Source organism: Amblyraja radiata, chromosome 12, assembly GCF_010909765.2.
Source record: "Amblyraja radiata isolate CabotCenter1 chromosome 12, sAmbRad1.1.pri, whole genome shotgun sequence".
Taxonomy (NCBI): Eukaryota; Metazoa; Chordata; class Chondrichthyes; order Rajiformes; family Rajidae; genus Amblyraja; species Amblyraja radiata.
The window spans coordinates 38,629,118-38,656,298 of record NC_045967.1 but is presented as its reverse complement, the minus strand read 5'-3'; the positions used below and the strand labels follow the sequence as shown (position 1 = coordinate 38,656,298).

The following is a 27,181-nucleotide window of genomic DNA, read 5'->3' as shown; positions in this document are numbered from 1 at the left end:
GGACATCAAAGAGATAAAGGAATGAACATCTAACTAAAGCTGCTTGGGAGTGGTTAATTGAATGCCATTTTTTAAAGAAAACTTGCAGTTGGAGAGAGGGAAATTTCTGGAAGAATCTTCAGTACTCTGGTGGAATAATAATTGGAAGACAATAGATAGAGAGTTGTGGAAAAAGTCTGAACTTGGCATGCAAAAATATAATCAATATCTATGGGAGGCAGGAAATTGTATAGTAATTTATAGAGATGGAAGGGAAGCGTTTTTCTCTTGCAAAGATAGAGAGGATGGTCAAATAAGGTCATAAATGATAGGAGCAGAATTAAGCCATTCGGCCCATCAAGTCTACTCTGCCGTTCAATCATGACTGATCTATCTCTAACTCCTAACCCCATTCTCCTGTCTTCGTCCCATAACCCATGACACCCGTACTAAACAAGATCTATCTATCTCTGCCATAAAAATTTGCATTGACGGCCTCCACACCATTTCTGTTGCAAAGAATTCCACAGAATAAGTCATCAGTTTACTAGAAAGAGAAAATAGAACTAGGAGGGTTATGAGGTGTGATTGCAGGGGAAGAAAGAGGGAGTTGCAAATTCTACCGAGGCTGAGAGAAGTCTTTGTGGAAACGTGTTGGTGGGCTTGAAGAAAGGAACGTTCTGGCAGAGAGAGAGAGACACAAAAAGCTGGAGTAACTCAGCGGAACAGGCAGCATCTCTGGAGAGAAGGAATGGGTGCCATTCAGGTCGAGACCCTTCTTCAGACTGGTTAGGGATAACGGAAAGGAGAAATATAGACGATGATGTGAGAATGACTGTGCTGTAGCGCTCGCCATGTTCAATGCATTTAGCCACTGTAGTGCCAGAGCACTGATTTAACAAGAACATTCATGTGGCACCGATCGACTGAAGAGGCTGCAAACCTCCCAACATTGACTCGTGCATTTGTCTGTAGAAACAACATGTTTTAAGAATGAAGATGGTTATTGGTTTACCATCACTCTTAACTGCTACAATTTTTGTGGTAAGATCCAATTAGCCAATGGATTTGTTAAATTCCTTCCATAGTCCTATGTTATTACTTTACAAAATCCCCACTTCCTGCCGGTATGTTCATGGTAATCTGATTAGTTTGCCATACGCATTGACATTGTATAATATTTTAGAAACTCTCTGGAAAAATAGAAGTTCATAAGAAATCGGAACAGGAGTAGGTCATTCCAAAATTCAAGCCTGTTTTACCCTTAAATAAAATCAAGGCTGATCAAACTTTACTGAAGCCCATTTTCCTGCCCAAAGCACATGCCAATTGATTTCTTCCCTGATTTAAAAAAAAAAAAAAAAGATCAGTTTTGAATAAATTATAAGATTCAACTTCCATTGCATTATGGACAAGGTATTCCAAAGACTCTCATCCCTTTAAAATTATTTTTTCTCTCTTTGATTTTAATGGGCATTTGCTAATTAAATGACAACACAGACTGCCATACTCTCCCATGGGGAGAAATGTTCTCATGGCTGAAAAAACAACATCCTAAGAATCTCGTGTTTCATTACGATTGTCTCCCATTCTTCTAAATTCCACTGAGTGCAGAACCGATCTGTTGAGCCTTTCCTCCTGAGATTATCCTTCCTCATTTGAAGTACCTTTGATTCTCTGAACTGCATCGAGTGATAAGAACACTGACAGAAAAGAAAGGACATAGCTGACTGGTTTTCAATTCTGATAGTGCAATTAACAACTTTTAATAACATTTTATGCTGGAATGGAGGGATATGGATCATTTGCACACAGAAATTAGTTTAACCTGGCATCATGTTCGACACAGACATTGTGGGCTGTAGGGCCAATTCCGGTGCTGTTCTATGTTCTAATGCCTCTACCGTAGACAATATAGAAAATCCAACATGCCACCAATGATTCTTATCAATTTCTACCGATATACCACAGAAGGCATCAACCAGGATGCATCACAGCTTGGTATGCAAACTGCTCTGTCCAAGATCGCAAGAAATTGCAACTCAGACTATCACTCATACCAGCTTTTCCTTCCACCCCCATTGACTCCATCCACACTTCACATTTCCTCAGGAAAGCAGCCAACATAATCAAGGACCACTTGTACCCTAGTCATTCTGTCTTCTCCCCCTCATCAAATGCAAAGTATGTGTTCACAATTTCCCAATCTACATCGTTGTGGCCCTTGCACTTTTTCATCTGCACTTTCTCTTTGGCTATTACATAATATTCTGCACTCTGTTTCCTTTCTTCTAATGTGCTACCTGTCGTACACATGTACATCCTGATTTTTTGCCTTTGAGGCAAAGTGGCAAAGCTTGGGTATTAAGGGCTGTCGCTTGCAAAGGTACCCAGCCTTTGATCTGCTCTTATCACAATGTTATTCATGTGGCTGATCCACTTGAGTTTTGATCAGATAAAACATTTTTAGTGTAGAGATACAGTGTGGAAACAGGCCCTTTGGCCCACCGAGTTTGCGCCGACCAGTGATCCCTGCACACTTACAATATCCTATACACACTACGGACTATTTACAATTGTATCAAGCCAATTAACCTACAAACCTGTACGGCTTTGGAATATGGGAGGAAACTGGAGAAAACCCATGTAGGTCACGGGGAGAACGTACAAACTCCGTACAGACAAGCACCCATAGTCAGGAACGAAGCAGGGTCTCTGGCGTTGTAAGGCAACAACTCTATCACTGCATTATCATGCCGCCCGTAAATGATGGGATCATGGTAATGGTAATAATAACACTGAATGTAGGAGATGGCCATTGACTGGAATATCTGTGATGTGAATGATTTGCCATTTATCAGCCCGTGTCTATATGTGTGCAAGCATGGATTGCTTCATTAGCAAAGGAGACAAAAATGAAATTGAGTATTGTGCAATCATTGGGGAACATTCCCACCTCTTCTGTTATGATGGAATGCCATTGATGTTGCTCAAGAAGGCTGGGCCTAGGACACAGCCTGAGGAGCTCTTGCACTGATGTCCACGAGCTATGAAGACAAACAACAGCTTTCTTTGTGAGGGGTATATTTCCAACTGTCGGAGTGTTTTTCCTTTGCCCATCAATTTTAAATCTACCTTAAATCAACACTCGGTCAAATACTGCCTTGCTGTCAAAGGTAGTAATTCTTGCCCTGCCTCACCTTGTATCTTGTTCTGCTTCTGACTTTCCTTTTTATACTCATTGAACCAGGTCAATCATCTGAATTAATAGTAATGCTAGAATGAGGAATGCAGTGAACTAAGGACTTCTGTTTATTGATAACCAAAATGAGGTCGTATGCGCTGAGAAGGCAGGCATTTATTCCGCTCATCAGGACTTGATTTTGCCCCAGATTCCAGGGGCAAGATGAAAGGTGATTATTCAACAGCTGTGCTGTTTTATTCTCTGGCTGTTTGGTGGATCTGTATCACAGAGCTTTGGCTTGGCAATCTTACCCAGCTGAAATAAGTGGGAAAATGCTCAATATAAACATTTTTAAGGAATTGCACAAATTTATTCCTTTTGGATATGTTTAACTGTCTTAGATCATTGAAATGTGGACTCTGCTTAGTACTTAGCAACCTAGATTTTTGGTTTGGCGAACAGCTGTGTCTATTAACTGCTAAGTCCTTGTACCGAGGAAAGCCCCTGTTTGAACAGAGTTCAAGAATGTATTCTCCATGGTTTGTATGAATTCTCATTTAATTTTGGGTTGAGTTTGATTTTCATACCCTTGGGAGAAAGAGGAAACTGAATTTCTGCCTTTTCTTGGGGCTCTGTGCAGGGTTAGGAAAGAAGCACAGATTGCTATTTGGTTTATTTATCTGTGAAGCTCAGATGTTTCATTCTGGTTTGCTTGCACATCCTACGGCCCATGATTTTTATTTCTCTATTGATCAAGTCAATTTGTTTGATGGTTGCTATTCCCCACAATTGATGGTGTTCGAAGCTTTGAAACTATTTGGGACCCTGGTTCCTGCATTCCTGAGACACTCTCTCATTTTCCGCGCTCCCTTAAACCTCCTGTGTTCACCAGAATATTTATTATACTACTTTAATTAATAGGATACAATGTGAAAACAGGCCCTTCGGCCCACTGACTCCACGCCAGCCATTGGTCACCTGTACACTAGTTCCATGCTACCCCTGCACACTAGGGGCCAATAAACCTACCTAGCCGCACGTCTTTGGGGCGTAGGAGGAAACCAGAGCACCCGGAGGAAGCTTGCAAGGTCACTACTCTGCTGCCCAAGTTTTTGTAATGTCATGTACTTGCTATGTAACATTTAAAACATTGAATCCATGCTTTTTTTTTTTTTAAATCGGGCCCATTTATGTTCTTTCTCATCTAAAGGCAACAGACTTATGACAAGGAATGATACTTTAGGCTATTTTAAATGATCTTTTCCTGGCTCTTGCACTTAAGATAAGGCAGCTAACAGATTATGGTTAAACTTGTGTAGGAAAGAACTGCAGATGCTGGTTTACACCGAAGATAGAAACACAGGGTTAAACTTGAGAGTTTATAGTTAGTACCATTTGTCTTTTGGAGTAGCAGTGATTAAAGAAGTAAATGAAACGTCCAAAATGTCTCTTTATTTCTTCACATCTATCATGTTTTAAAGTTATGTTATATTAAGGGTTCTTTTCATCTGGATGGTTGCTGTAACATTTTGAGGTAAGATGATGTTTCCTGAAGTGAATGTATTAGCTGGTTTAACTTAAGTGTTCATGTCAGGGCACTTTGGGAATTATCAGGCCTTGTAAATGCAGTGGAAGAGAAGCGTGGAATGGAAGCGGAGGATTACACCGAGATCCCCATATTTAATGATGGCATGATTTAAAGTGATTTGAGTTATAGTGCGGCTGTTGTCTGTATTTTTTAAAGTAATTTTGCAGATTATACGTTGTTGAATGGAAATAAAGTTGGAACAATGGAACTATAATGAGTGACATTAATAAATCAGAAATATGCAAGATTACAAATGTTAGTCTAAAGGCAGCCAGCCCCCCCACCCCCCCCTCATGATTTGTGCATTTTAGTTATTTTTAAATATTCCTTTCGTTAGATCCAGACCAGGACTGCTGGCCTGGGGCCACAGCCTAATTGAACTCAAGCCTCAGTTCCTTTTGACTCTGATGACAGCAGCCCTCACCATTTCTTACATTCTTCTGGGCGACAGGAAGGGGTTGCATTTATAAAACTTTTCACACTTTTAAAAAAATCTTTTCCGGACATTGTTTCCTTGCTTTTTCTAGCCGGGTTCCTGTATTACAATAGGAATTTACCAAAAAAAAAGGGGCTCTAAAACGATCATTATCTGATTTGGAACCAAATGCAATGAAAGGGTGAAATTGACTCAATTTAAAAACAGTGAGGGAAACTCTTTTGTTGTATACACAATGATTGGCTGAAACAAGCTTGCAAAAAAAACGTTGATTGTTCTGCAAGTTTCCCGTTTGCTGCCCTATGTTGTTCAAATTGAAAGACCAGTTAACCCAGTCCAATTGTTGCTGCATTATTTTGCTGTTTTTATTATTCCTGTCTGGCGAGTGGTTGAACAGCTATCTCCCGAATTTGAAAGCATCAGATCACACATCCTCTTGTCTTATATTGAAATCCTATCAATATAATACAATAGTTGTTGGGGTGTGAAATTCAATACGTTTCAGTGGAAAAGTGCAAGAGATAATGGCGTCTACGATTTAAGAGGCGTGTGAGTGGGTGACACAGCAAGGAACAGGCTGGAATCTTAATGGAAATTTGCTGCATTGCCACTGTAAGTAGCACAAAAATGCCAGAGAATTTTAGTGCTAATTGCGTCCAGGTATCAACACAAAATATCAACTGTACTTCCATCTGAATTGTGTGGCTCCTATTAAGTTTTAAGATTAATATTTTCAAATTAATAAATCTAAATCTAAATGTTTTACTCACTTTAAAAAGCCACACAAAGCATGTTTAATGAGTTATATGCCTGAAGTATTTTAAGTTAAATGATTGCTGTCATCAGTGTGTTTGTAAGGGTTGGGTTATTTACCACTTTTTCTGCCATTGTTAACCATCTACATGTATTATTATGTACATCGTACTACAAGCCTTGGGTTGTAGCCCGATGGTGCCTTTTTCTGATGTACATTAAGGCCGTGTTCTTGTGGTAACAAGTGTATCACTGGTGATGTTATTTGAAGTGATAAATTAAGGGTATCACTCACAAATGTGCACACCACTGAGGTCTATTAGTTTATGCATTATTTCTCATTGTACAGATATGCCAAGACTTTTAATTATTTTAGCATTCTTTCGGATAAGCGGTTAACATGAACAGTTATGGTTGTCAAAAACATTGAACTCGTTGTCTGTGCTGAACTAGTCAAGAATCATAGGTAAAATACAGTCAATATATTAGAAAAAGTTATAAATCCTGGATAGTCAGGTGCTCTTGAAAGCACAACATTGAGTAATCCTTTCCAACAATTATGATTTTTGTACGTTCTACTTCTTTAAGAGATGAAGTGTGTGTTAGTTTTAACTTTCAATCCAATAATGGTATTGTGTGCTCTATTTTGCTCCACAATTCCTTGCTCAGAAAGAGCAAAAAATGCTGTTGATAAGAATTGATCATAGTTGACCAATGCTATTATTATAATGAAATATATTAACATAGTTTAAACCTTTTTATTAACGGTGTTCTTTGGAGAAAAAAGTTTGCTATACTTGTCTGGTCTATCTGCGACGCCAGTCCAATAATAATGTAGTTGACTCCTAACTGTACCCTACAGCGGACTGTAAGCCTGTAACTGTATTAGAAAATATTCAAAATGAATTCCACCACCTCAGAACAGTATTGACTTTCCAGAAATTTCACATCTTTATCAAGGATCGTAGGGTGGAATGTTTAGACCAGCCACTGTCTCATAGCACCAGAGTCCCAGATTCAGTCCTGATCTCAGGTGCTGTATGTGTGGAGTTTGCATGTTTTTGTTTGACGCAGCCGTTTCCACTGGGTGTTCTAATTACCTTCCACATCCAAGGTTGTGCAGGTAGATAAGTTAATCAGCTATTGTAAATTGCCCCAAATTTATAGATGTATGGCAGGATCTGAAGAAGGTGATGGAAAATGTGGGGAGAATTTTAAAAATCGAATTAATGTAGAATTTTGGTAAATAGGTGTTTAATGGTCTGCACAGACCCCGTGGGCCAAATGGGCGTTTCCATGCTGCACTCTCTACACTCTAATGAACATCATTCAAATAAGTCGCACATTCGTTCATTATCATTGCCACCAGTAGTCTCTAGCCTTGTGTTAGAAAGTGTTTGAAGTACACAGGAGCTGCCACAAGAAAGACACAGACCTTGTTTCCCCACACATGGTTTATGATCATTTCTGTGTTGTCAGTGTAGATTGATTGTACTGCTATTTGAGATTATTGTGGCATCGTGTTGTGAAAGATTTCAATCCACAAAAGTATCAGTCTGGGCCCTATAAAATAATAATGAAATCTTTACAGTAGATTTTAATGTCATCTTTTCAACATCTGTAAATGTTTAAACCGCAACAATCTCTAAACTAGACAAGTTGATGAAAAAAAATTGCGGGATGGCATAAAGCAAGGATATTCAGGGTAATGAAAATAATGAAGTTAATCATCTTCAAGGTAATTAAGATAAAGGAACTTGATTGAACTAAATTAAATGGATTTATTGTGCAGTGTCGATGGATTGTTGATGAGGGTAGAATATTTGATGTGTATATATATTCTAGCAAGATATGTCCCACATGGCAGTTTAATCAAGAAAGTTTTTAAAAGCAAATTTCAATTTGGGGGCATAATCCTCAATGCATTTATAAAAAACCTGGATTATTTGCAGAGGCATAATTATAGAATCGTGGATCATGAGGTGGGAAGTGGAACTAACTTAAAGTACATTTTTTGTTAGCCTGGGCATTGCAGAGTTAAATAGTTTTGTGCCATAAATTCTGAATCTAACGCATGAAACTAAACCAAGTAGTGTCAAGATCAAAATTTCTCAAGGTAATTACACTTCAGCCACTCTAGATAACCTCATGCTTTCACCAATTGCTTGTTCACAAAATAAATCTGGCATTACCACAAGTTAGGCTCACGTGACCTTTACTTTTGCTGGCATTGATATTGAAAATAATGAAATGTTAGCGGGCACCTCGCCCCTCTGGGCCTCTTTACAATTTGCAAGACGCAAACTAAGAGTGATTCTTCTTGGAGGATTTACCTCTAACAACAGACAAAAAGTTTGATGATAATCAGATCATAGCTCACTTGATCAGTGTCCCCTTCACTTCCCTAACCATTCATTCCCTTAACCGCTAGCCCATTCTAGCCACTACTTGTACCAGCCATTAAAAAAAGGCACAGCAACTTATCAAAACTGCTTCAAAGGTAGCCTTCAAATCCACGGTGTAACAGGATAAGGGTAGCAGATGTTTAGGAGGACCACCATTATGTTCTTCTCCAGATCAATATCTCCCTGACTTGGGAGTGTAATTTCCCCTTAATCATTGATTGAAAATATTGGAAATCCCTTTGTGATGGCTCTGTACCTTTAGCACAAGGACTGCGGAGGTGGAAGATGATGGGTCATAACTACTTTCTCAAGGGCTTTTGATTGGTGGTCTTGACATTTCTTTTTACATAGGCATGTAAGAAATGTGAAGAAGTGTAGAAATAGTCCATTCTGCCCATTGAACCTGCTCTGCTGCTCAACAAGATTCCTGATGTAACGGTTTTTTTCTGGCTCTGTCTACAATTCCCTTGTTTTGATTTTACTATTTTAAAATCTATCTGTTTAAGTTTTGTTTGTAGCCAATGACGGAATTTTCTCTGGCCCCATCTTGTGATTTTTCTTTGCTCAGGCCAATTCCTTATTTTCACAATTTAGTGACTTTTATTTTTGGGTATGTTTGAGATATCTGTTGGAGTTGTGGTTGATTTTCTAACTTACCATGAATTAATATCTATTGTGAAAAGTTGTGCTGACTGAGGTTTTTTTAACTTGCCATGCTTAATTTTCTTTCACTTTTCATTACGGCAAAAGAGAATTGGGCAATAAACTGTTCGCAAATAGTGTGACTAATTGGAGACGCAAGAAACTAGAAATGCTGGGATCTTGAGCAAAAAAAGGAACTGCTGGGGGATCTCAGTGGGTCAGCCTACCCTTCAGACAGGTGGAGTTGGGTGGAAAAAGCAGGAGAAGAGAGGTAGGGCTGGGGCAAAGCCTGGCAAGGATACAGGTGATGGGGTGGTGAATGGATGTATGGAATAAGTGACAAAGTCTAGAATTGAAAAGGAGGCAAAGGAATGGCAGCTAAGAAAAGAAGAGGAATAAAATGTAAAGGCAGATAGAGGGATATGGGTGGAATGGGATAGGGGGCAGGGAAAAGAGGTGGGGGATAAAAGCGAAAAAGGTATTCAGAGATGGGAGGTGAACACACTGAGGAGAGGAAAAGAGCAGAATAACTGGGGTGGTGGGAGAAATAGTGGGAAGCATGACTAATTATTTGGCGTCAAATGACTTTGTAACGATTTTTATCATTCCTGTACTCCTGAAGCTGCTTTAACTTGGCCTTGGGCCTGTGAATGCTGACAGCCCCAAACTGAGTCCAGTCGATTCTCTTGATTTAGTGACTCCAAGGCACCATAAAAAGGATAGTGCCACATTGTAGCTTGAGCAGTTCAAATCTTGGCCTATTCATCCTCTCTCCCAACTTAATTCCCACCTCCTATCCCAGTTACCTATGAAAGGGTCCTTAAAGGCTAATTTGGAGAAGCTCTTTTAGTCTCGATGAACAACAAGTTGGTGCCATAAGTCAAAATGGAGTTGAAACCTTACAGGCAGTGAGAAAATTACCAAGGAGAAGTAAGATTGGATGTTCTTGGGAATAGGGGGGAAAATACTATGTCAATTTTTGTTCTTCATAACAGTTAAACGATCGACAAATAACACTGATTAAATCAGAGCAATCTGTCCCACAATGTAAACTGCAGGGCAAATGCTTTTGTGCACACTCCCTGAGGGAGTTTAAGAATTCTTGTTATGCTGCTATTTCAACATTGATCACAAAAAAAACAATGTGTTTCTTCTTTTTATGGATAGGAGAATTGCAGGAAATAGTTTGAGTTGGGCAGCTGAAATATCCTGTGCGTAAAGCTTGAAAGAGGCCAGAAAACTTCACTGTTTTCTTAAGCTTTGCATTAACATAGAACTTCCAAACTCACGCAATCTTATCCCCAGCTTAGAGTGAGATATTCATCCAAGGTTTTGTCTTAAAATAACATATTACTGTTGCACATCATGGTTTTTTTTTTACTGTTCCGTTAAACAATTTCAATTTTAAATGAGGCCCGATGATAGGATTGAGAAATTTTATATTGAGAAATAATAGGGTTAACCCGAGCAGATGATAATATCTCCAGCATAACTAACAATACTGATAATATAACTATCTTCTCTACTTCGCTAACTGTGGGATCATTGCACATGAATGAGGATCTATTATTCTGTCATTGGAATACAAAGACTCTTGCAGATATTACTACATCCAATAAGCAATGAAAACATGTTTAGGATGTGCATGGGCACAGTTCTTCCAAAATCTGGCAGAGGAGAATCAAATATATATTCCTTAATTTTTGCTGTGGCTGCATATAACCTTTGGAAGTGACGGGGTTTTTTGAGAAAGCATTTAGTTCAGTATAAGTAAGAGGAATGGAGCACTTATGGAGGTGATGAACATTTAAAAAACTGGATAGGCTGCCCTAAGACATGGCATGCAATTCTATTTCTCCTACTTTTCAAAGGAAGTGAAGGTCTTGGAGATGAGTCAAGCGTGTTTAATTGTCATATATATTGACCACAGCGCAATGAAATTCTTACTTGATACAGCTTCACAGTCCTGTTAATGCAATAACACACAAATTAATGTACAATAAATAGTAATACAATGAATTAATAATCAATCATACCAGGTAACCAGACCATAATAGTGTAAAACCAATTACACAATGCAACCAAAACAAAGTTCAGGTTATTGACATTTAATGCTGTTTTCTGAGCAAAGATGATGATCGCAATCAGTAGAGATATAGGAAAAGCTTTTACTTAAGGAATGGTTAAAACTGATTCCTGAGTTGCTGCTGAAATGTGGGTGAAACTTGCCCTGAGGCATAAATAGAAATTAACAATCCAGTTTATTTGCAATATCTGGCCCAGCAATTCTCTCCATCCGGGGCCATGTTTTATGTTGCTTTGTACAGATGTCTCAACTTTGGTTCCTTGGATTACAAGCTTTAAGCACGGAGGAAACATTAGAACTGTATTTTACAATAAATATCAAAATGGATTGTAGATTCTTAAAAATCGTGAAATGTTTTTTTTAAAGTAATCGACATCAAACATTTGACCCTTTTTTAATGGCTTGTGATTGTTGCAATAAATAACTTTGAAGCTTTTTGACATATGTGCTGCCGAGCTCAATAACAACTTGTAAGCATCACCTCTTGTTTACATTTATCTTCAAGAACACAAACTTCTTTGCCTTTGGATATTCAGCCAATTCTTCAAATGCCTTAACGCTGTAAATTATCTGTCTCAATTATGTCCTCCTTCATTACTAATTTGGAAGTACATTTGATGGAAACATCAAATGGAAAATACATGTTTGATATTTAGTCATTATTGCACACTATTATTTGTACTCCAATATAACACTTTGGGTTCCCATTTGGCTTAGCTAATCTTTTAATGTTTTCTAATATACATCCTTTGCCTCTGTTAACATTCACTTCCACTCCAATTCTTTTATAATTAGTTTGGTTGCCACTGGTATTTAAAAGCTGACACTTGTTATAAGTAGGCTTTTGTTTTGCTTTATTTACCTCTGTATCTCTTTGATCACCCAACAAACTCTGGATTTGTTTGTTGTTCCTATGCTCCTCGTAGGACTATGTATCAATTGTATGTGAATACCCTTCTTTCAAGGCAATCCATTTCTTTGCTACTGTTTTGCTGGTCAATTACTGGTTCCAGTTGACTTTGGTCAGATCCACTTTTGTCCTTTTGAAACTGCCCTTCCTCCAAATAGTGCTTTTCCTTTTCTAGAGCTAACCTAAATCTTGTGATGTTATGACCATTATCTCCCAAGTGTTCCTCTACCGAGACTTGGTGTGCTTGACCCGCTGAGTTACTCCAGCATTTTGTGTCTATCTTCGGTTTAAACCAGCATCTGCAGTTCCTTCCGACACACTCCAGAAAACTATCCTGGTCAGACATTCATTATTCTGTGCTTCCAAATATAAGTTTGACAATCTACTTTTTCACATGTCTCTTTTAGCTGACACAGATATGTAACAAATGTTCTTTGTTTGTCAAGGAGATTTTGAACTGAAGGCCTGTGTATATATAAAACATTGCAAAAACTAGCCCTATTCGTGATTCATTGAATAAATGTGGTGTTGCAATATGGTACAGAGTTATGAGGATCATAAAGTTGCATGATCTCAGTGAAAGTCCTATTCGGCTCTTTTGTATGGGACAATTAACTTCAGTAGACATTGGAGAGGAGGAGGCAAAACCACTTGGGTTCCTTTCTCTAACCCTCAGTCCAGTGACTATCAATGAAAAGTTGAGGTCCATTGCTTTAAATTCTAGAACAGTCATTAAATTGCACATGAATAATGAATCTGGGTGATGTGTCAAAGTGCCAGAGCATTCAGAGAGTTTTCAGTTGCGATGGGGTTTTTGGGAAGGTGTTAAAATTGCAGTGGACTAAAAAGTTAGTTAAGGAAACAGCATTAATACATTTTGAATGTAACTTTAAGATGTGTAGATATTATCAAAATACTTGTTGCCTGTTTAGTGTAATCTAGCTTCTGTTACATACGACACTTGGTAAACAGAATGTGTTTCCATTAATAAAGCATCTTTCTTGTTTTCAGAATGCCTTGAATTGTTCACAGTAATTTAAGTATCTTTAATGTGTAATAAGATCATGTGATAGGAGTAGAATTAGGCCATTCGGTCCATCAAGTCTACTCCGCAATTCAATCATGGCTGATCTATCTCTCCCTCCTAACCCCATTCTTCTGCCTTCTCCCTATAACCTCTCAAACCTGTACTAATCAAAAATCTATCTATCTCTGCCTTAAAAATATCCACTGGAGGGCCTCTTTTCTGGCATAGAATTCCACAGATTCACCGCCCTCTGACTAAAGAAATTTCTCCTCATCTCCTTCCTAAAAGAACATCCTTGAATTCTGAGGCTATGACCTCCAGTCCTAGACTTTCCCACTAGTGGAAACATCATTGTTTTATAAGCAGATAGATCTACAAATACTATTGACCGTTCCATTATCTTGTAGCTACAGCTTACATTTATGCCTTTTCTTTCTTTTAGGAGAAGTGGTCCAGGGATAAGACCTTACACATGGCACCTGGCCAAGTTATCGGAGACGCAACCTGAGGCTACTATGATGCCCTATTCATCAGGGTCTTTAAGTCTGTCGTGGCATTCGGGATATGACTCCAGGTGAGTTTCTGAACTGTTATTGCATGTGGCAGTTAGCATTACTAATACGATGGGAACAAGATGTGTGAAAGGTACCAGTCAAGCTCATTTTTGTCTCGAGATATAGGAAAATCTTTAACTCGGATCAGGATCAATTCGGCTAATCCATGCTAGCATGTTTATTGAAGGACTATAGAAAACCTAAGTGCCTCTGGGCTTGTATGGGTGATTGATCTTTGGAGACCTGTTATGCGTGCCCATGAAAATGTTGTTTTAAGGTCAGATTAAATTTGACTATGATGACATCTGCTTGGATGAAGAACGTGACTTGGGTGTGGTACTGGGAGTGGCCAGCACTTGTAAAATCAAATGCTAGTATGAAACATATTTTGCAATAGAGAAGAGAAAGTCGAGTAAATATTAAAACAGCAAGAGTATGGAAGTGCTGAAAATTGCATTCTGTTCTATTGTTTGTATGTTTGTGATTTGTTCTTTGTCACTATTGCTGACCTGACAGGAATCATTGTATTTGTTGTAATTATGCTGGGCCCCTGGCGTCTACAATGTCAGTCTAGAAAAGTATTTTGCTGGAATGGATGTTGATGGACCTCTGTTAATGCTTCTGGTTTTAGCTTGTACACTACATCAAGCATTTTGAATTGACAGTGCTGTTCTTTAATATAAATAGGAGTACAATTAATTTAATTGTTTAATTTCATTCCCCCATGGTGAGTAAATATTTATTGTGCAGTTCCTTAAACAATTTTATGGTTTTATTGAGGTCCTTCCAGTACTATTTTCTTTTGCGCTGGTGAGATATCGCTCTGTTTTTGGTTTAGTAACACTGTAAACATACACAAGGAGAGAAGAAATCACCAGCTGGTTCCTCGTATATCTCTTTCAGCAATGATAAAACATAATCAGAACTATCAACGTTCCAGCTCATAGAGGAAGAGATAGAATTGAATTTGAGGAAGGACATTCTTGCTATTGAGGGAGTGCAGCGTAGGTTTACAAGGTTAATTCCCGGGATGGTGGGACTCATATGCTGAGAGAATGGAGCAGCTGGGCTTGTACACTCTGGAGTTTAGAAGGATGAGAGGGCATCTCATTGAAGCATATAAGATTGTTAAGAGTTTGGACACGCTAGAGGCAGGAAACATGTTCCCAATGTTGGGGGAGTCCAGAACCAGGGGCCACAGTTTAAGAATAAGGAGTAAGCCATTTAGAACGGAGACGAGGAAACACATTTTCTCACAGAGAGTGGTGAGTCTGTGGAATTCTCTGCCTCAGAGGGAGATGGAGGTGGGTTTTCTGGATGCTTTCAAGAGAGAGCTAGATAGGGCTCTTAAAAATAGCGGAGTCAGGGGATATGGGGAGAAGGCAGGAACGGGGTATTGATTGGGGATGATCAGCCATGATCACATTGAATGGCGGTACTGGCTTGAAGGGCCGAATGGCCTACTCCTGCACCTATTGTCTATTGTATATTGTCTATTGAATTCTGATTATCCTAAGGCCACAAATATAGAGGTGAACAGGATTCCACTCACAGAATAGACTGTTTAGTCCAGCTAGTCGAATCTCCTGTCATATGCACAAGTACGGTGAGGAACAGATACAATAAAAATCTTGCTTGCAGCAACATCATTGGCACTTAGACACGGACAAAATTAAAAAAACATAAATTACTATGCAAGAGCAAAAATAAAAAAGTCTGCAAAAACATTAATGCAGTGCTAAAAATAATTAGAGGAAACGAGTGCAAGAGGTGGTCCATGGTGTTCAGTTGCTGAAGTAAGATTAGAGTTGTGAAGGACAGGCAGCATCTCTGGAGAGAAGGAATGGGTGACGTTTCGGATCTCGACCCGAAAAAGTACCAATTCCTTCTCTCCAGAGATCTAAATAAATAAACTTAAATTTATTTCCTCATTGGATTTGTTCCAGGTTATTTTTAAATGTTTATAGAGAGAGTGTTTATTTGGCCGATGCACCAGAAATGGACTGGAACAATGAAATCCTTACTTGCTGCAGCATTACAGGCACATTAGCCACAACAGTAACAAAAATAAATATACAATAAAATGTCAGTTATCCTAAGTAAACACACCATGAAAGTGCAAAACCCAAAGCATGTATCATCAAGCATCTAAACTAGTACAAATTCTGTAGTGGTTCAGAGTCTTTGGTAGGACTTTGCAAGGTAGTTCAAGAACCTGATAGTTGATGGAAGGAAGCTATCCCTCCCATCAACCATCAGGAGCTGATAGTTCTCAGGCTCCTGTACCATCTACATTGTGGCAGTGAGAAGAGAGTGTGGCCAGGACTGTGTGAGTCTTTGATGATATTAGCTGACTTCTTGTGGCTGCGCTTCCTGGAGATTCCTTCAGTGGTGGAGAGGTCAGTACTTTGGATGGACCAGGCAAAGTCCACCACTTTCTGCAGCTTCCTCCATTCTTGAGCTTTTGAATTTCCAAACAAGGTCATGATGCAAACAGTCAGCATGTTCCCCACCGTACACTTCTACAAGTTCAATAGAATATACAACTACTTGCCAAAATGCCACAAACATCTGAGGAAGTAGAGGCATTGGTGAGCTTTCTTTATCATTGCATCATTGTGCTGGGCCCATTGTGATCTCTTCATCAGAGATGTGTGTGCCTGGGAACCTGAAGCCGTTGACTTTATTCACCATCATCCTGCCAATGAAGACTGGTGTAGACAAAAGTGCTGGAGAAACTCAGCGGGTGCAGCAGCATCTATGGAGGGAAGGAAATAGGCAACGTTTCGGGCCGAAACCCTTCTTCAGACTGGTGTATTGTCTCTCGGCTTTCCCTTCCTGAAGTCGGCAATCAGCTCCCAGGTTTTGCTATCATTGAGACTAAGATTGTTCGTTCTGGCACCACTCCACTAGATTGTCAATCTCCCTCCTGTATTCTGACTTGTCATTACCGATTTTTCATCCATTGACTATGGTGTTGTCGGCAAATGTATTTTCCCTTCAATTCACTCTCTTATTCTCCCTGTATCTTTTGTCTACCTTCCTTCCTCAGTTTTCGCTTCTTTAGACTTTAGAGATACAGTGCGGAAACAGGTCCTTCAGCCCTCCGAGTCCGCTCCAACCAGCAATCCCCGCATATTAACGCTATCTTACACACACTAGGGACAATTTACAATTATACCAAGCCAATTAACCTACAAACCTGTACGCCATTGGAGTGTGGGAGGAAACCGGAGATCCCGGAGAAAATCCACGCAGATCAAAGGGAGAACGTACAAATTCCGTACAGACAAGTACCTGTAGTCCGAATCGAACCCGGGTCCCTGGAGCTGTAACTCTACCGCTGCGCCACCATGCCGCTTCTTGTTAAGCAAAATTTTGTACATTGAAAAGGTGGGTTAAATCCATTGAAATTTTTTGTACATTGTAATCTTGTGCTATTCATATGGCGAGAATAAGTCTTTGGAACTCAATGGCCAGTAAAAGCAGAGACCTGGGAGATTTTTAAGGCAGAAGTAGATAAATTCTTGATACACTGCGGCTAAGAGGTGGGTAGTAGGCAAGGCTGCGAAGTTGCTTACAATAGACAATAGGTGCAGGAGTAGGCCATTCGGCCCTTCGAGCCAGCACTGCCATTCAATGTGATCATGGCTGATCATCCCCAATCAGTACCCCATTCCTGCCTTCTCCCCATATCCCCTGACTCTGCTATTTTTAAGAGCCCTATCCAGCTCTCTCTTGAAAGCATCCAGCGAACCCGCCTCCACTGCCATCTGAGGCAAAGAATTCCACAGACTCACCACTCCCTGTAAGAAAAAGTGTTTCCTCGTCTCCGTTCTAAATGGCTTACTCCTTATTCTTAAACTGTGGCCCCTGGTTCTGGACTCCCCCAACATCGGGAACATGTTTCCTGCCTCTAGCGTATCCAGACCCTTAACAATCTTCTATGTTTTAACCAAACCCTTAACAATCTTGTATGTTTACAATCGGTTCAGTCAGAACCATATTGAACGGCAGAGGCTATATGCTTGCTCCTCCTAATTCATATGGTATGTAGATCAACTGATTATTTATTGCATGTTTATTTTTGTTATTGAACCTGATGTGCCTGTAAAGCTGCAGCAAGTAAGAATTTCATTGTTCCAGTTCCTGTCCGGTGTTTCTGAGAAATAAACACTTTTGAACTATTGATGTTCGTCTGTAACACCATGTACAACTTGTTCGCTATGGGAACTGGTCATCTGAACAAAATTAGATTCCATGTGCTGAAAGGAAATGCTTCAGATTGTACCGACACATCCCCTCCCCCACCACCTGTTTGGAAGGAAAGTTTTGTGGAGCTAAAGTTCATTCTGAATCTTTCCCATTTTTGAGATCTATCGAACATCTATTTGGTGAAGCTATATATTAATGTTACATTGTATTGTATTGTATTGTATTCAAATTTATTGTCATTGTCTCAGTTAGAGACAACAAAATGAATTTCCCTTACAGGCAGTATCATAAAAATAAAAATAAAAATAAATAAATATAATAAATAATAAAACATATTAAAAATAAAATAGAATTTAAAAAAAAAGCACAAACACTGAAAGTCCACGACACAACATAACACAGTGGCACCAAGGTGAGGAAGGCACCATAGTCCAGCCAGCCTCCACTCCGTTCTTCCCAGATGTTCACTCGTGGTCGAGGCCTTCCTAGCACCCGCAGTCGCCGCCCCGGGTGGCCCGATGTCCAGGCCCTCACGCCGGGCCGGTGGAACGCCGACGCCGAACCCCGACGGTGAACATCCTCCTCCTTAGCGGCCCGGACCTCCTGATCAGCCGCCTCCCGCAGCCGGAGCCCGCAGCTCCCGAGTCCCCAGCTCCCGTGTCCGCAGCTCCCGAGCCCGCAGCTGCCGAGCCGGGCAGAGTCGCAGGACCCCGCGCTGTCCATCAGCGCCGCCCGCGTTGGGAGCTCCGCGAACCACAGCTCCATGATGTCGGTGCCACAGGTCCAGCACTCCGGGCTCCAGACAGCGACCCCCGGTAAGGCATCGCCAGCCCCGCGATGTATCAGCGCTGTCCCGCCGCTGCTGGAGCTCTGGTCGATCCCGGCAGGAAAGGCCGCGCTAATCCACTAGGTAGGCCGCTGGGGGGGGCGAGGACGCGACTCGAATAATAGTCGCGTCTTCACCAGGAAGCGGCTGAAGGACGGTATCCCCCGCACCGTACCCTCTTCCCCCACATAAAAACACAAAAACCCCCCAAAAAAACACACTTTTACATAACTAAATAAACAAAAAAACAAAAAGATACCGGGCTGTAGGTGGAGGCTGCTGGTACCAGCGCCACCGGAAGTACAACATATTAGCCATTGCTTGTTTAATATCATACTTCCTAATGTAAACAAATCACCAACCTACTTGCATTTCAACTCCACATTTTTCTTTTATTGACATTTAATTAATTGACTTCTATCTTAATAGGGAACACTTTCACATTATTATCTTTCTTCCTATTAACTACAAGAATGTTTATTCCTTCTCATTGCACAACACTGGGTCAAAATTAGCCTGTTCCTTAGGTTCAAGGATGCTTTTATTGTCTCGTGCGAAGTGCTAACACAGTGAAATACGTTATTCTTACAAACAGTCTGGTATTGCCATAACACCAAACCTTGATTGGCAAGTGTACAAAAATAGTCCACTAAGCCCGCATGCAAGAGACGCCATGTTTTGGCACAATTTTCAAAGTCCAGTTCTTATGAGTGGTGCCTGTTCCAGGCAAGTTCCAGGCAAGTCCAGCCATCTCCTTCCCAGTACACCATGTTCCTCCTCTTGCCTGTCCACCTTTATTCCCTGGGGTTTCTTCTCGCAGCCTACCATGAAGGTAGACAAAAATGCTGGAGAAACTCAGCGGGTGAGGCAGCATCTATGGAACGAAGGAATAGGTGACGTTTCGGGTCGAGACCCAAAAGAGTCTGAAGAAGGATCTCAACCCGAAACGTCACCTATTCCTTCGCTGCATAGATGCTGCCTCACCCGCTGAGCATCTCCAGCATTTTTGTCTCTCCTCGCCCATCATCGTCATTTCCAGCTGCCTCTTCCTGGTCTCTGGTCTCTGGTCTTCATGGGATGAGCAACGGTGAACTACCCCTTTCAGGCCAGCAGTCGGCCGCGTTCAACAAGGAGGGGACTAGCTCGGCGAGTGTCCCTGAAACCGCGATTCACTGGTCCAGGCCTTGAGTTCGACCGGTCAAACAAGGGCCATGGCCTCCTGGGAACCTTCAGCCATGCGCTCCTCAACGTGCTGATCTGCGAACCACTCTATGTGCATTCTATGATTTCCTGTTAATGTGGTTTGCGAATTAAATTACATTTAAATGGCCCATAATTATTTTATTACTTTTGTTACAGGTGCCTCTAATATCCTGATTTATACTATGCTTTCTATTATTCCTTTTTTCAAAAAAAAAATCCATGCTGACTGTCCTGGATTAACGTTTGCTGCTTTTGATGAGGTTTAAGGTTGCATGTCCCATGAACATTCGTATACAATGGGTTAGCCTCGGGGATAAACTTTGTATCTGCAGCCATGGAGCAGAAAATGGTGATGCAAGCATACAAAATGAGGCAGGTACAAAATGCTTGTTACAAACCAAAATATAATTTTGTGGCATTTAAAAGTCAATTTTCTTCTATCTTCCAGTGACTTTCCTATGCAGTGGGATCAACTAGCTCTCCGTCACAACTTGGATCAAAGGAGCTCATTCGGAAGTATGGACAGCCTTGACCAACCTAACCAAAGTTGTGACCAAAGCACGTATCCTAACAAAAGAGATTCTGCCTACAGCTCATTTTCTGCAAGTTCTAACACCTCTGACTACACTGTCTCGTCATCAATTAAGACAGATGAGTCTGCTTCCATGGACAGTATATTGCATGGTTTGGGACCATGGCTACCAACAAGGTATGGGGACACCCAGTACCAGCAAAGTGGAAGTGAGGGTGGGGAGCCACCAGCTGAGGAACAGCTATGTTCACACTGTGGGAAGGGGTCATCTGAAAGAGACAACCTACCACCATCCCATGTACGTGAAGCGAATGCTCCAGGCTCTACCAGCTCAGCCCCTCCACCACCGCCTGTTCGCAGGGAAAGTTTTGTGGCAACCAAAGCTCGCTCTGCATCTGTGTGTGTGACGAGTTCTGAGGCATTTAGAACAACAAACTTGTTGCTTCATCGTGGTAGGTGGACTTCTGAAACCTTGTTATCAACAAGGAATAAGGATTCTGTGGGAGACTGTTGTGTTCCTAATAGCTCTACTGGCACTTCCCAGCACTGTAGTAAATCCGTGTCAAGTCATTGTCCAGTAGAATGTTGCTGTCAGTTGAGGGAACAACCAAGGCACAACTGTCATCCTCACAGGCAAGGTGAAGAAATGATTTCTCATGAAAATACAACATATCCTGGAAAATCCAATCGGTATTTAATGGGGCAGTTGGAATTATGCAACTTAATTGATCCGTCATTAGTTGCCCGTCAATACCAGAATCTAAATCAAACGGATCCGTGTGAAAGATTGACTTTGAATTTGCATAGACACAGTGCACCTGAGAAGTTATTGTCAGTGCAACTGCATTCACCAATGATTTCGGACGGTAATAAAAATGGTTTGGGAATATTGTGTAATCAGGAAAGAGGTGAATGGCCCAATAGTATGCCTTTACCTCAGGATGGATATCAGTCCAATGTTGGGCTTCCTTATAAAGCTTTGAACAAAATTGATTCGACATTTGAAAAGCAGATAAAAGAGATTCCTTTGAAGTCTGAATGCAAACTGAAGGGAAATCAACACGATGTTGGTGCCTCTACTTGCAGTCACTGTTTAGATAGTCAAGACCTTTCTTCTTGCAAGACTCAACACAGTCAAACAAGTTGCAGAGGTGTATCTGTTGAAATGATAGCCCATCAGCAGGTACCACCAATACCATCTGATCCAATGAGTGAAGTTGGAAGTGCATCCTCAAGTAATAATATTGTAGAAACTGAGGCAGATTTGGAAGAAATCAAGAACGAAACTGTCCGAAATGCCCGGGTATCAAGTTCCAGAGCAGCCAGAATGCGACGCAAAAGTGACCGCTTTGCCACAAATTTGCGGAATGAGATACAAATGAAGAAAGCTCAGCTCCATAAGAAATGTGGTGCTGCACTACTGCAGATGGAGGAAGCTTCCGAAGAAATGAGTGAGCCAAGCGAGAAGCCATCCACTTTCTATACTTGTATAATAGATAAGTCTGAGGCCAACGACATAGCAGAGGAAGCTACCAGTATGAAGCCACAGACAACCAGTCGCAATAAAAACCTGGATAACGTGGCAGAAGATCATAATACTGGAAGTATGCATTTCTGTTCATTGACCAGCAATTCCAATATTTCACCAGACAAATGCAAAACAGAAATAGATTCAGTATCCCAAAGCTTTGAACAGAAGACTGCACAGGAATCTTGGGGAGGTGACCTCAGGAGTTGGACATCTGAAAATAAGCTGGAGTGTCAAGGTAAGGTGATGAAGGCAAGTGGGGCAGATGAGATGAAACAGTGTACAATGGCATCGTTGCAGGAACCAGATACCTCCCCATTAATGCCCTTTGCAGAGAGGAGAAAATTCTTTGAAGAAACTAGTAAAAGCTACTCGGGATCTGATTCTTGCAATTTTATAGCTCTAAAGAATAAATCAAATTCCATAGGAAGGTCGAAAGGTCAGCATTTATACAGCAAGTTGCACATGCTTCCATGTGATGATCTGATGCAGTCTGATGAGGCCACCTTCCAAGTCTCTACAGGCAGTGTCAGCCAATGCTCTGAGAAACATCCAGCTTGTTCATCTCAAGACTCGGAACAACAAAAACACTACACTCGAGTGAAACAACGTGAACAGACATGTGAACATTTAAAGCCACTCAAACCAAATATTTCAAGCACTTTGAAAGACCATTGTGTGTCTCATATTCAACAGATACAACCCCCCACCAAAGGTCCATCAATATGTTATCAGGATTGTCATTCAGATGATGGTCACCTCGAAGAACCTCGATCTACCACAAGACTCAAACAGGTGCCACCCACTTTACCCAAGGTAGGCCATTTATATTAATTATTAATTTAAGTGCCAATTTTTCTGCTGGGATTTTTTTTCCCCAGTGTGTAAACTATCTGATTTTGTTGGTTTTGTTAACAACGATAAAACTGTTATAGAGCATGTTGAAGAAGCAAATGTATCCAGATTTTTTAACTTTTCGTATGAGAAGAATTGTGCTGTTCAATCTGGTTCATTTCGTGTTGAATCAAAGCTTGTTGGCTGTAAAACTGTGGACATGAGAAAAGACCAAGATGTACAGTATTTGTGTATCTAGGAACCTATTTGACCCTGGTTTATTCAGGTGTTATATTTTTAACTTGGGCAGCTAAGATTAGAGGGCAGAATTCTGATGTAATCAATATTGATAATACCTGGGATATGCTGATGCCAGCCTGGTTAACACACACAAGATATTGCACATACAGTGCATTCAGAAAGTATTCAAACCCCTTCACTTTTCCACATTTTGTTACGTTACAGCCTTATTTTAAAATGGATTAGATTCATTTTTTTTATCATCAATCTACACACAATACCCCAGAATGAAGAAGCGAAAACAGGTGTTTAGAAATTTTTGCAAAGTAATTAAAAATAAATATCACATTTGCTATGACACTCAAAATTGAGCTCGGGTTCATCCTGTTTCCATTGATTATCCTTGAGATGTTTCTACAGCTTGTTTGGAGTCCACCAGTGGTAAATTAAATTGATTGGACATGATTTGGAAAGGCACACACCAGTCTATATAAGGTCCCACAGTTGACAGTGCATGTCAGAGCAAAAACCAAGCCATGAAGACGAAGGAATTGTCCATAGTCCTCCGAGACAAGAGTGTGTCGAGACACCGATCTGGGGAAGGGTATAAAACAATTTCTGCAGCATTGCAGGTCCCGAAGAACACAGTGGCCTCCGTCATTCTTAAATGGAAGAACTTTGGAACCACCAGGACTCTTCATAGAGCTGGCCGCCCGGCCATACTGAGCAATCGGGGGAGAAGGCCCTTGGTCAGGGAGGTGACCAAGAACCCGATGGGTCACTCTGAATGCGCTCCAGAGTTCCTCGGTGGAGATGGGAGAATCTTCCAGAAGGACTACTATATCTGCAGCACTCCACCAATCAGGCCTTTATGGTAGAGTGGCCAGACGGAAGCCACTCCTCAATAAAAGGCACATGACAGCCCACTTGGAATTTGCCAAAAGGCACCTAAAGGACTCTCAAACCATGAGAAACAAGATTCTCTGGTCTCACGAAACCAATCTTGGACTCTTTGGCCTGAATGCCAAGCGTCACGTCTGGAGGAAACCAGACACCGCCCCTCACCTGGCCTATATCATACCTATGGTGAAGCATGGTGGTGGCAGCATCATGCTGTGGGGATGTTTTTCAGTGGCAGGAACTGGGAGACCTGTCAGGATTGAGGGATAGATGAACAGAGCACAGTACAGAGAGATTCTTGATGAAAACCTGCTCCAGAGCATTCTGGACCTTCAGACTGGGGAGGAGGTTCACCTTCCAACAGGACAACGACCCTAAACACACAGCCAAGACAACGCAGGAGTGGCTTTGTGACAAGTCTGTGAATGTCCTTGAGTGGCCCAGCCAGAGCCCGGACTTGAACCTGATCGAACATCACTGGAGGGACCTGAAAATAGCTGTGTATCGATGCTCCCCATCCAACCTGACAGAGCTTGAGAGGGTCTGCAGAGAAGAATGGGAGAAATTACCCAAATGCAGGTGTGCCAAGCTTGTAGCGTCATACCCAAGAAGACTTGAGACTGTAATCGCTGCCAAAGGTGCTTCAACAAAGTACTGAGCAAAGGGTCTGAATACTTATGTAAATGTGATATTTCAGTTATTTCTTTTTAATTATTTTGCAAAAATGTCTAAACACATGTTTTCACTTTTTTATTATGGGGCATTGTGTGTAGATTGATGATAATAAAAACCTGAATTTAATTCATTTTTGAATTAGGCTGTAATGTAACAAAATGTGGAGAAAGTGAAGGGGTCTGAATACTTTCTGAATGCACTATGTTGTTGATCGACTTTCAATTTTAAACATGGTATTGAGTTTGGTACATATTGATTAAGTCTTTCAAAGAAACAACTGCATGGGTGGCATATGTGTGACTGCATATTTCAGTTCTTTTAAAAGACGTTCAGTGTCCACTTTTACCTCTATTATTCTAATTAGTTTCCTTACCCCGATAGATAGATAGATCGAGTAATATTACCAATGCAACTATGGAGGGGTTTAGATGCAGGCCGTGATGCAACCAGTCAGTGTGCTCTCTAATATACACCTGCTGAAGTTCAATAGTATATTCAGCGACATACTAATTGTCCTCCATCTTCTAAGAAATTAAAAGCAACATGCAGGCCACCACTGAGCTGCTGTGGAATGAGCACCCTAAATCACATCTTGAACAAGATTTTTTTAAAGTGATGCCGTTTATATTACTCTGTCTTTTGTCGATAAAATATTAATTTTTAATTGCGACTTTCTTCCTTTAACGGTCCCTTTTCGTTGCTCCTCTTGTTGCATCCACTTTATTTTCAGTGTTGATTCGCCATTCTCATTTTATTGCTTTAGTAACCATATGCAATAATCCCCAAATGCTGGAATCAATCAGCAACTTGTGCAGTATCTTGAGGGAGTAAACAAAACTAACACACAATAGACAATATACAATAAACAATAGGTACAGGAGTAGGTCATTCGGCCCTTCGAGCCAGCACCGCTATTCAATATGATCATGGCTGATCATTCACAATCAGCACCCTGATCCTGCCTTCTCGTCATATCCCCTGACTCCGCTATCTTCAAGAGCTCTATCTAACTCTCTCTTGAAAGTATCCAGATAATTGGCCTCCACTGCCTTCTGAGGCAGATAATTCCACAGATTCACAACTCTCTGGGTGAAAAAGTTTTCCTTCATCTCTGTTCCAAATGGCCCACCCCTATTCTTAAACTGTGGCCCTGGTTCTGGATTAACATTCAGATCGTCATCCTTTGTCAGACAGCATCTGATCAATTGTCTTCCACTATAAACAACAGCTCTATTTCAGCAGCTCAGATGCTGCCTGATTTGCTCACTGCTTCCAGCTTTTACTGTTTTCAACCTCCTCAAAGCTAGATTGGCTCAAATAAATAGGTTCATACAGCAAAACTACAGGGAGAAATACCTCAGACCAGACAATTCAGTTATCCTTGCTCTAAATGTTGCTGCCTCCTGAGTTTCTTGACCTGCCTTGGTTGCATACCACCCCACACCAGAAGATGAACTGTTTATTAAGATTTCCTTAAAATTCATAGACGCTGAATCAAAATGGATGAGGGTATTGTAACTTCCTTTACAAATTATGATTGTTAGTACATAATTCCATGTACGCTCTGTTCAATTCGGTGTCTGAATTTGAATCATTTCCTTTTCCAGTAAGTAACTCCTAGCAATGGAATGCAACTGTCGGGCCCAAAGAAAGTAAAATACGGAAAGGAAGCTATGACTGTCATGCTGAAGTCTTGCAATGGATTGCATGGATTCTAACAAACAGAGAAATAGCATCTGAGGCAGTAATTCAGTTAAACGTTGAAAGTACTTGAACAAAATAATTGCATCAAAGTTGCTATGAGGATCTCTGGTTAATGTAATCCGCGAGTTCTTGCGAGTTTGCCCACGACTCATACTCGTAGCATGGCCTACACAAGATCGTGGGAGGTCTTTGTAACTCTCCTTCATGCTCGAGTAGTCCCCGTGAACTCGAGGCCTCAGCTAGGTCGTGGCGTATTTTTCAACATGTTGAAAAATGCCCGCGGGTAAAAAAAAAAGTTGCCATGGAAAAAATCGATACGTTTTTGTAGTGTAGATTTACATCCTCTTTTGCTACATTATTCCATCGGGCCCAACATAACTTGGGAACTCAAACAACATGCTGCATGTCAACTGAGTGAGAAATGAGTCAAATGTTGATGCATTTCTAACCCAAAAAATGAAAAATATTTTTTTTATTTTCGTTGCCCTTCAAGGATCTTTGCAATCCATGATCCATACATCAAAACTTATTTGCCTCAATTTCTTGGCTTCTCTAAACTTCTCCATGGTAAAAACAGATGAAAATATTCATTTAATATCTCTCCTCCTCCTGTGGCCTAATGCATAGACAGCCATACTGATCTTTAGCAGGACTCTTCTAAACCATCCTTTATTCTTCATATAGATGTAGAATCTCTTTGGATTTTCCTTTACCTTCGCTACCAGATCTAACTCATGCTTTTTTTCCTTATACTCATCAAGATATTTGCTTAATCCCATCTGCCTAAACCTGATGTATGCCTGCTCCTCAGTCCAAAGTCTCAATATCTCTGATGAAGCAACACTTCTTAAACATGCCTGTCTTGCCCTTCACCCTAACAGGAGAATGCTGCCCCTAAACTCCTCAGCATTGTACTTTTAAAGCATCCCAGTTGCCAGACATCCCTTTAATTGCAAACAG

General features: G+C 40.8%; 1 protein-coding gene across 5 annotated transcripts in view; it reads left to right on the top strand.

The window, feature by feature from the left end:
- The window catches only part of shroom4 (shroom family member 4), a 106,657-nt gene that overhangs the window by 52,242 nt on the left and 27,234 nt on the right, over positions 1-27,181 (top strand). For 4 of the 5 annotated variants that reach the window (XM_033030567.1, XM_033030569.1, XM_033030570.1 and 1 more), the window contains 2 exons: positions 13,453-13,584; positions 20,257-22,684. In XM_033030567.1, the coding sequence (XP_032886458.1) occupies positions 13,453-13,584; positions 20,257-22,684 (2,560 nt within the window). Of the gene's footprint in view, positions 1-5,458; positions 5,800-13,452; positions 13,585-20,256; positions 22,685-27,181 lie in introns of those variants that run through there. The other variant, XM_033030571.1, reaches the window with a different exon arrangement.